The sequence below is a fragment of the Phytophthora sojae genome (assembly GCF_000149755.1).
Source record: "Phytophthora sojae unplaced genomic scaffold PHYSOscaffold_11, whole genome shotgun sequence".
NCBI classification, from domain to species: domain Eukaryota; phylum Oomycota; class Peronosporomycetes; order Peronosporales; family Peronosporaceae; genus Phytophthora; species Phytophthora sojae.
The window spans coordinates 575,707-586,054 of NW_009258125.1; the positions used below are offsets into that span (position 1 = coordinate 575,707).

Below are 10,348 nucleotides of genomic sequence, written 5' to 3' on the forward strand. Positions count from 1 at the left end.
GACATCCTTCTTCAGGAGATCCGACAAGGGCCGTGCCAGCTCGGCGTAGCCTGCACTATACTTGTGCAGGTAGTTGGCGAGGCCCAACCACTGTCGTAGGTCCTTCTGCGACCGAGGTGGCGGCCAAGCCGCGATGGTTTTCACCTTCTCCGGGTCCGCCCGGACCCCGGCGCTGCTGACGAAGCAGCCCAGGACCTTGATCTCCTCAGCTGCGAACACACACTTGTCGATGTTGGCGTACAGCTTGTTCGCCCGCATGACTTCGAACACACGTCGAAGGTGCTGGAGATGCACCTCCATGGCCGTCTGGCCTGCCTCGGCACGGCTGTGGACGAAGATGTCGTCAAAGTACGTCTGTGTGAACGCACGCAAAGGTTGGAACAGTTGTGTGACCAAGCGATTGAACGTTGCCGGGGCGTTAGAAAGCCCCTGAGGCATGACCAGCCACTCCCAGAGCATACCGCTCGGCGTGCTCACAGCCGTAAGTGGGATGTCGCTCTCGCGCATCAGGATCTGGTAGTAACCGTCCACCAGGTCCAGCGCGCTATACAGCGTGCAGCCGACCATGTTGTTGAGCAACACGTCCTTGCGCGGGATCGGTGTCTGCGCAGGCACCGTCGCGCTGTTCAGCTTGTTATAAGCATGAACCAGACACCACTTTCCGTTCGGTTTGCGAACACAGAAGGTAGGCGTCGAGTGCGGGGACTTCGACTCCCGCACCATGCCTGCCTTCGCCTTGGCGGCAAAGAAGGCATCAATGACTTCACACTGCTCCCGGGGAAGAGGCCATTGCCTCGTGACACAGTACTTCGTGCCCGGCAAGAGATCGATCTCGTGCCTGATTCCCCTGTCCGGAGGGAGATTGGACGGTGGATCCTTGGACACCACGTCCTCAAACTCCTTCACCAAGGGGTACACCGGGTCCCGGGGGTTCTTAAGAATCTCAGAGCCCATGCGCGACGCACGCTGTCTCTGGAACTCCTCTAGGACTGCCTGGTCCATGCCCGAGGACGAGTTCAACTCGGCCGACGTGGACTCCGGTCGGAGGAGAACCAACTCTGCGATCTCCCCGGCCTTTAGCTCGGCCAAGAAGTCCTCCATGGCGAGCTCCTCAAGGTTCAGCAACTCTGAAACCTCGGGCAGAGCTGTAAGCTCGACAGCTCCTGTCTTGACCCGACGACCGGTCACGCCGTCGAAGATGTGATAACACTCTTCGGCGGCTGGAGCCTTGGCTGGAGGCTCGGAGTCGCTGGCGACTAGCGTCGTCGGCCACACGACTAGGCCCGGCTTACGACGTGACCCTCGGGTGTCTTCGTCTCGAGGCGCGGCCTTGACGGCACCACCGATCTTCTCGATCTCGTGCAGAACTACGTTACCCGCCTTGTCCTTGAGCGGAACTTGGTTACCCGCCTTGCTGGGTGGAACTATGTTACCCACCTCGCCGTGTGGAACTTGGTTACCCACACCAGGAGCGCTTCCAGCGACTCCCGCATCAGTTATGGTCTGAGTGACCTCCTGTGGAACTATGTTACCCACATTGGAAGCGCCTGCAGTGCCTTCCTCATCAGTTACGGTCTGAGTGACCTCGCGTGGAACTTGGTTACCCACGCCAACGCCAGCGGCGCTTTCTCCAGCAGCTCTTGCTGTCTGCGGTACTTCGTTACCCGCGTGTGGACCTACGTTACCCACCTGGTAGGTGCTGTCCGGCACCTCCACTCTCAGGCCTTGTCCGGCCCGGTCGGAGTCGTCGTCAGTCTCGACGGACCCCAAGAACTCATTAGACGCTGCTGCGCCCTGGGGGCCCTCGCGGGTGCCCCAGCTGCTGCCAGAGGTGGGAACATGACTCATCAAAGCTCTGTCAGAGCGTGGGGGACGGCTGGCCCCGATGGCCTTGCCGCGCCGGTCGATCCAAGGCTCGTGTTTCTCCAGCCACGGCATACCAAGGATCAAGTCGTACTTGTCCATGTCTAGGACCAAGAACGGCTCCGTGCTGTCGAAGTCCTCGAACTTGACAGTGAGGTCCATGTGGACCCGAGGTACTTCTACCACCGTACCGTCGGCCAGTCTTACCGAGACCAGCCCGTTGCCTTTGCTGCCTCGTAGCGCATCGGCGCACTTGTCGCGATTGCGTGCGACAGTCTGGCGGCGCGCAAAGTTCTTGGACGCCCCAGAGTCGATCAAGATTCTCAAGGGATGATCGTATCCCGGTACACTCGCGTGCACCACAAGCAGCCCACCGCTGCCCTTCTCCGCTTCGAGAGTACAGAGACTCTCAGGGGCTAAGTCCCCATGGCGTGCGCCACCCGCACGCCCCTCATGAAGACTTAGTGTTTCCCCAGTAGGGCGCCCCGCCCCTACTGGTGTCCGGCGTTCCCCTGGTTCCTGGGGCGCGGCTTCTGCCAGCGACCCCTAGAGCCAAAGGGCTTCGAAGAGAACTTCTTCTTCAGTCCTTCCGCGGGACAAGCACGTTTCATGTGCCCAAGCTTGCCACAGCCGTAGCAACGAATGTCGCTCTGCTCGGCCATGCCCAGATTCATGGGAACCGGCCGGTTGATCGCTCCATTGCCGGAGTTACCATTAGGCGCACCGCCAGAGACAGGGTTGCTCTGACATACCGTGGCGGGGGTACGAGCCTGCTTGTGACTGTACTCTTCCTGGAGGGCGATCTGAATCGCCTCCTCCATAGTGTTTGCTTGCACACGGAACAGCTGCGTGCGGGCAGGACCGACACGCAGACCGTCCATGAACACGGTCACCTTGATGTGTTCAGGCAGGGGGTTCCCCACCAAAGAGACAGAGAGCACTCGCATCTCCTGGATGTACTCATGCAGCTCGCGCCTTCCTTGTTTGCAGGCGAGGAAGCGCGAACGCTGGCGGTACTCGTAGTTCGCCGGAAGAAACGCGGCCCGCAGCTGCTCGCACAGCTGGGACCATGATGCGAAGCATCCAGGCGTCGTCGCTTCGCGCGTATACGCCCAACTCTTAGCGCGACCACTAAGGTTGGAGAGCGCAAAGGCGACACGGAGTCGCTCGTCCGAGACGAGAGCCGCGTCCATCGCGAGCTCAACCTCTCGAACCCAGAAGTGAAGGTTTTCTCCTTCCTTCCCTTCGAAAGGGTGAACCTTCAGCCGCAGGGGCTTCGGTTGCACCGGCTTCGGCGCGGCCGCAGTGGCCTGCAGCCCTTGAACGTGGGCGATGAGCCCGCGCTCGTAGGTGTCGAACGCGTTGATACGCTCAACCTGCTCAGCCGGCGTCGCCGCCGCTAAGCTACGCAGGGCATCTGTCCCAAAGATGCCTGTCATCTTACGAACGGACTCGTACTGCGAGTCGATCAGATGGGGAAACTCCGTACGATCCATCTTGGCTCACTCGATGGACCACACATGATTCAGGTAGTCCAATCTACCCGCGTAGGCGTAGGATTGACCCCAAGTGCTACCAAGTGTGACGGGGCACACAGCACTTCTTAACATAGGAAGCAGGAGTATACAAACTCCAAGTGAACAGTCGTGCACGTGTCCCTGGTCTGAAGGGGACGACTTGACTTGAAAAGCGGTAGATCTAAGACTGAATGTATTTATAGGTTGGTACAGATTTGGCCTGCATACAAATCCTAAGTTCCCTATAGTTTGTGTCATACAAAATGTATCTGTTGGCTCTGAGGCCACTTGGGTCACTATTCAGGGGAGTGACCGATGTAGCCATCCCGGAATAGTGACAAGGTCACTATTCCATGTAACTCCGTTACCTTTATCCCCAACTGGCCCCGGATTAAGGACAAATACAAGGACCAAAAGTTAGAGGCTTATGCTGGTATTGATTTTGCGAGATACAACGTATTATTGCTATGACCAGAAAGCCCTTGATTCGTTCTACAAGGGGGGTGCCTTGCACACTGTCTTCTGTTGTCCATCATTGTAAAAATGTAGATCGAAAAATATCATATATAACATATCACGTTTCGGTTTTTGTCCTTAATTCTAGGACAAAAATCGCACATTGACGTGATTTCATTATGTGGATCCAGACGTTACACCTCTCACACAGTCTATGTACTTGTTATAAATGAGACCTCGTACATGCCCGGGCGTGATTACACTCAATATAAACGCCAAGTCTATTTTGGTCCTTTTTTGCGGTTTAAGGACAAAACCCCGGAAAGTACCTCGTACTTCTCTGGCCCACATAAGAAACAACACTTCGGTTTTCTGGACATAACTATTTACAAAAAAATCGTTTGGCGACTCGCAATACCTCAACCGAAAGCTGCGCGTTTCACGCTATGATTTAAAAAATCTAGCAGCAGAAAGAAAAGAGAAACAGCCTTTTATCTGAAGTCCGTTTTAGGCAACATTAGGTTTTTTAGCGACGTGCCGTTAAAAATTAGCGATATTAGAAAATAAAATATCACCGTAATCGCGAGTGACTGCTTTACCCTTATGTTCGGTTGTCGATGTTGTAGCGCCAGTTGGAGACGAGTTAGAAGGGCTACAGTTGTGAGGTTTTTCTACGCGATTATCTCGACATGCGCAGACCAATTTATTTTGGCCAATAGTAAGATGAAACAGTTGATTATACCCAATCATATGTGACATGTGGTTCACATCAAACTGAGGTTTAATGCCGAATGTTGTTTCTTAAGTGGGTCAGAGAAGTACTAAAGCGGATTTTTGTCCTTAAATCAAGGACAAAAAATGTTGGGGTTATGTCAACGTCACAATAGCACCACTACACTGTAAAGGCGCCCAAGACGCCATTAGTAAAGCAGCTGGTTTTCTGTTGCCTCAGCTTTCCAAAGTCCAAAACGGGCGCTAACTTTGTCACTACGTAGCACTTAAGCCAGCATCTGGGCAAACCTTTAGTACTGCCTACTTCATGGGGATATGTAAGAGCTATCCAACGCACTAGCGTGCATCGGCAGAGTATAGGTATCCACATAGCAGAGCCTCCGTCTCCTCATGGACTCCTTCATGGTGCCCATTTTCAAAGCCATCAGGGCCGGAGGTCACCCCTCCTCATGTGGTCCACATTTTAAAGGCGCCGTAAAGTTAACCCCTCTAACCCCGTATTCTGTATCCTACAGAATAAGCATTGTCACAGGACATAATATCCAGCAAACTTGTCCTCTCTTTCGAACTTCGCGTATGGATGTTTGTATAGCCGGTATTGTGCACATCTTCCTGTTAGATTAGCGATGGGAAGATAAACGGGGTTTATTCCGCGGTAATAGACGGACGAGTATAAACCACCAACAGGTTTGAAAATTCGGGTGGAAGCCTAAAACCGCCGCGTGTCAGCCACTCGTCCTTTCCTTCATTCCGAAACTGCGCTGTTCAAGACGTCGCAATGCAAGCTTTGTTGGGGCCCGTCGAGCGCGCCCAAGTGGCCAAGGACCATGGCCGAAGACGATCATGATGAGCGCCATTGTGATCTACAGGTAAGCGAGAGCGTGTACTTTGCTCTGTAACATTGTACTAGTGGGATATTGATTCTACGTTGCGATGTTGATTACCAGACCTGGTGATCCGACCCAGACGACGCTATGAGCTCTCGCGTGTGGTCCGATTGGCAGATCGATTGCGGAGTCAGCGCACAACCTCATCGGTTCCTACGAAGCCGGCTTCAGCCGGGTCTACCGCTATATTGTAGCTGATGTAGTGGCTACTCAAGAGGCTACAGAAGAAGCGCTCCTCATGGTGTGGCTACACCGGAGACTACAGAAGAAGCGGTAGGTGCTACGACGGATGCTACAGAAGAAGCTCTCCGCGTGATGAGGTTACACCGGAGATTACAGAAGAAGGGACAGAGGCTACGACGGAGGCTACCGATGAAAGCGGCAGGAATGGAGCGGCAGTGCCGGAGGCTACAGAGCAAAGCGGAGCCTGCCAAAATGGCAAAGATGACCCACTGCTGGCGCGAACATTGAAGAGCGTGCGCATGTAAAGGAAGAAGTAGACGTTGGCATGAATATCATATATTGTCATGTTTCGTACAAGAGGAACCGTGTCATTACGGGCTATTGAGCATGCAAGCTCCCTGGTGTTGTTAGAGAGACAATCGTAACAAGCTTGTTAGGTGGGCAAAAGAAATCTAATGATGCGCTAATGTCAAGCACAAGGAAGAATTCGCCCAGTTCCTCCTCACTACGTCAGTTAGGAACAGGGCGATTTCTTCCTCCGCGTTTATCGCGACGTGCCGAAGATGGGTGGCTGGAGCCGAAGTATGCTGCCTTAGCAGCCTTGCAAGGTATTACCATGTAGCAGGTTTTGAGCGTGCTCTACGCTCGCCACGACCAATAGAAGCTCACCATTTCGGCATATGGTGGATACATTGAGCATGTTTAGTTCACTTTCGTAGCTGTTCTGTGCACAATGTACCCAGCGCTTGACCGCAAGATGCGAAAGGGCTTCCAACAGCCATCTGGTAGTGTTGTGAGTAGTAAGGTGCAGTAACGAGACTCCTGTGATTCTCGATTTTTTGTGTAGAAGAGATTTTATTTGGTCTACTATGGTAGCCATTAAAATCCTAAAGAAGAGAAGAAAGAAGTGTGATTCTCCGTTCTCCGTCTGTGGTTTTATCGTTTTCTCAGTTTGCCTTCGCTCAACACGCGTGTCTAGCAACATGTGGCGTGTTGGTTGAGTACGCCGCCATCCGTTGTGCAAGAGCGTGGCTGCATCACGCAACGCGTGATGACATGTGCTGTCAAGCTCATCTAATCGCCCTATTTGATGATATTGATGATTCTCCTCGACTGTCCTTCGAGTAGTGGAGAGATCAAGCGAGGTCAGTCACGGCTAATTCCACGAAGCCGCTACATACTCGAGCTCACACCATAATTGACGTTGACCTAAACAACCAACCTCACAGTCCAGTCACCCACTCGAGTCCGATGAACCACGGATTACTGCTCCCACCCAACGTCGAGCGGCTAAGCGACAGCGCGATTGGTGTGGTGGTGGCTCGCAGGCCAGCTCCACCGAGCTATCTACTAGACCCAGCAACTCCGTATACCCCGAACAAGCCACCTCAACAGCGCTCCTCCACCAAATCCCAGGCTCCAGCGGCGCAATCGAGCAGCCAGATCGCTCATCCAGTTGAACGCACGGGGGAAGCGATGGTCCAGCCCAGTCCTCTTTCACCCAGCGGCCAGCCGCATAACGGACTATGGTGCAAGCTCAGCACCGCTGAAATGATACTCATGATGCACCGACGCCGAAGCTGCCTGACCCAACGACGGTACAGGAAGAAGATCGAGGACAAGGCAACTTTTCTGTCAAATGAAGTAGCTCGACTGCGTGACGAGTTCCAAGAGCTTAAGGTGAGAAAGACGCGCGTTTTGAAGCCAGCCGTGCCCCGCACAAACCCATTGAGGCTTGTGGTGGAGTACTTCCATCGTTTCCGCCACGGCCTCGATCTACAGCAGCCTCTGGATGAAGAACACGCACAGAAAAACTTTCTGCAGAGAGTCATGGCGTCTGAGGTCGCCTCGAACCGAGGTTTTGGCGTGCAGACGATGCTGGACGAGTGGAGAACCCTACCACTGCGTCACGACAACCTGGAGGTTGCGCTTGTGAAGCTGAATTACGGCGCAAAATATGTCATTGTCGCTGACGTAAAGATTGCCACGACCATCACTGAGCCAGCGCTCCACAAGGCGCTAGCTGGCATGAATGCTGACGACAAGGAGACCAACTTGCCTATGCTTGCGTGGAAGCTACTCGTCCAGCGACTCGTCCTCCCCGGTACTGTGCGCTTCGAGTGGGATGAGGCAAACTATCAATTCTCTAGCGTCTTCTCACAGGTAGACATGCTGAGGCCCTTGATGAGACTGCTTGGTACTGTGGCGGAAACATCCATAGTACTGAATTGTGCGCTCGGAATAGCTGTCTGAAACGTTGCTAGCAACCTTGTAGCTCCAACAAAAAAGATTTGTATGGGTTTGTTTTAGCTCATATTGACCAGAACATTAGGTTCGAAAACAAAATATTCAGGTTACTAGAGCAAATTCTTGAGTGCGCTTATAATTAATAGCAGCAGTTTATGCTGTGGTTCCACGCGTCTGCATCGCTGTACAGGTCAAGGAGAAAGAGAAAACAGGAATGAAGTTTACGATCCTAGCGAGCGAATCTGTACTTCACTAGGCTGCTGCTCAAGCATGCCGAGTGCTTTATGTTCGGAATCGTTTCCAGATCGCTTTACGGTGGCATCCAAATCGTTGGTCTAACTACTGGACCCTGCCGATTGCTATAGCGAACAGAGTTACCGGTACAGTTTTGAGCGCGAGATTTAAAAACCAAGGGCGTGTAGAATCCACGGTGCTGTTTGCTGGCTAAGTCTATCGCTTTGGACCGAGACTTAGGACCTCCTGCGGCCTGAAGCACTGCTGTCATTCGGAGTTACTCCGCATATGCTACATTGAGTCCGCTGTTGTAACCCTTGCTTTTGTCGTCGCCTCGCTTCCTGTCCACACTTCGCTATGATATAACAAGCCCCGATTATGGGACGTATTTTCCCCACCACGCAATACGTGATGGCAGTCATGCTGACTGTCGCGTGGGGACCAGATGCGACTCTTTGGGTGGGATGAGTCAAGTGCGCGCTACCCACAAATCTGTTGTCACTCCACAATTAGCGTTCGCACGTAACATTCAACAATGGACAACAGTAGTTTCTTACACCCGCCCAAAAGTTCGTCCTTGAGCAGTGACATGATTGGCGCCGTGGTGGCACAACGCCCCAAGCCAGTCTCCCGAGCGTTCGACGGCTCCTGAATGAACCCTCAACCGCACTAAGGTCCCAGATCATCTGGGCCAGATGTGTCCACCAGCAATACAACCACGCCGTGTTGAGCAGCTACGCAGACACCGCCCACGCTGCAGTATCCCGCTTCGTCCAGTAGCAGCAACGTGCGCCAGTCTCCGACTCACCCCAGCACCAACCTACCGCTGCTAAAGCCAACAATGAATTGGCAGCCCGGCGAAGATCGCTAAAACATGTTCAAGGTCCGCATGGCCGAGTATCGCCAGCGTCGCCGGGCGATCCAGCAGCGTTACAAGCAGAGGATGGTCGAGAAGACCGTCGTTCTGGAGGAAGACGTAGTGCGACTACGCAAGGAGATCCAGCAGCTCGAGCGGAAGCAGTCCAACGTCGACAAGGGTGTGGTCATGAAGACGGAAGGTCGTCGCTGAGTACTACTGGATCTTCCGCAACGGCTACAATCCGCTTAAGTCGAGGCTTGCTGCTTCCTTCGGTTCAGAGCCGGCGATCCCGGACAACGCGAATGTCCACAGGCGGTTCCTTCAGGCTGCAATGGAGCCGGACGTCATCTTCAACGGAGGATGCGGCGTCGAGGCGGCGCTGGAGAACTGGCGACTTGTTTCGCTGCATCACGAAGTGATGGACATCCAACTTGTGCGTGTGGAGGAGGGCCTGAGGGCTCGATCGTCGCCACCATCAGCGGACGCACGACCACTGTAACGGGGTTACACGAGAGTTACCCGAAGGGTTACAAACTGGGTACACATTGTCTAACCTAAATCAGTAGGAGAATCAGTACATGGATTCAGAGCCACTGATTATGCATATGACTAGGGTTCACTATGCTAGATAGTGAACCGGATACATTTATACCGTAGGCGGCTTTGTCGCAATATAGGGAAATACATTTAGTTTGAGATTCACACAGTTAAGAGTTAAGGGTTGACTCTTGGAGTCCGTTAGGTATACGGACTCGTACGTTCTGCTATTAGAACGGACTATCTTAACCTGAGACTCTGTAAGTCTGTTAAGCTTCCTCTGACGCAAAGTGTAACGGGGTTACATGGAATAGTGACCTTGTCACTATTCCGGGATGGCCACATCGGTCACTCCCCTGAATAGTGACCCAAGTGGCCTCAGAGCCAACAGATACATTTTGTATGACACAAACTATAGGGAACTTAGGATTTGTATGCAGGCCAAATCTGTACCAACCTATAAATACATTCAGTCTTAGATCTACCGCTTTTCAAGTCAAGTCGTCCCCTTCAGACCAGGGACACGTGCACGACTGTTCACTTGGAGTTTGTATACTCCTGCTTCCTATGTTAAGAAGTGCTGTGTGCCCCGTCACACTTGGTAGCACTTGGGGTCAATCCTACGCCTACGCGGGTAGATTGGACTACCTGAATCATGTGTGGTCCATCGAGTGAGCCAAGATGGATCGTACGGAGTTTCCCCATCTGATCGACTCGCAGTACGAGTCCGTTCGTAAGATGACAGGCATCTTTGGGACAGATGCCCTGCGTAGCTTAGCGGCGGCGACGCCGGCTGAGCAGGTTGAGCGTATCAACGCGTTCGACACCTACGA

At 53.2% G+C, this 10,348-nt stretch overlaps 2 protein-coding genes across 2 annotated transcripts; both read left to right on the top strand.

The window, feature by feature from the left end:
• Positions 1–7,201: 7,201 nt before the first annotated feature.
• On the top strand, positions 7,202–7,891 carry PHYSODRAFT_526585 (hypothetical protein; the record flags this gene model as incomplete). The annotated part of the gene is made up of 1 exon (XM_009537857.1): positions 7,202–7,891. The coding sequence occupies one exon, from the start codon at positions 7,202–7,204 to the stop codon at positions 7,889–7,891; it is 690 nt and encodes a 229-aa protein (XP_009536152.1).
• A 1,102-nt stretch (positions 7,892–8,993) lies between these two features.
• Positions 8,994–9,477, top strand: PHYSODRAFT_255951 (hypothetical protein; the record flags this gene model as incomplete). The annotated part of the gene is made up of 2 exons (XM_009537858.1): positions 8,994–9,177; positions 9,257–9,477. The coding sequence occupies 2 exons, from the start codon at positions 8,994–8,996 to the stop codon at positions 9,475–9,477; spliced, it is 405 nt and encodes a 134-aa protein (XP_009536153.1).
• Positions 9,478–10,348: the final 871 nt, after the last annotated feature.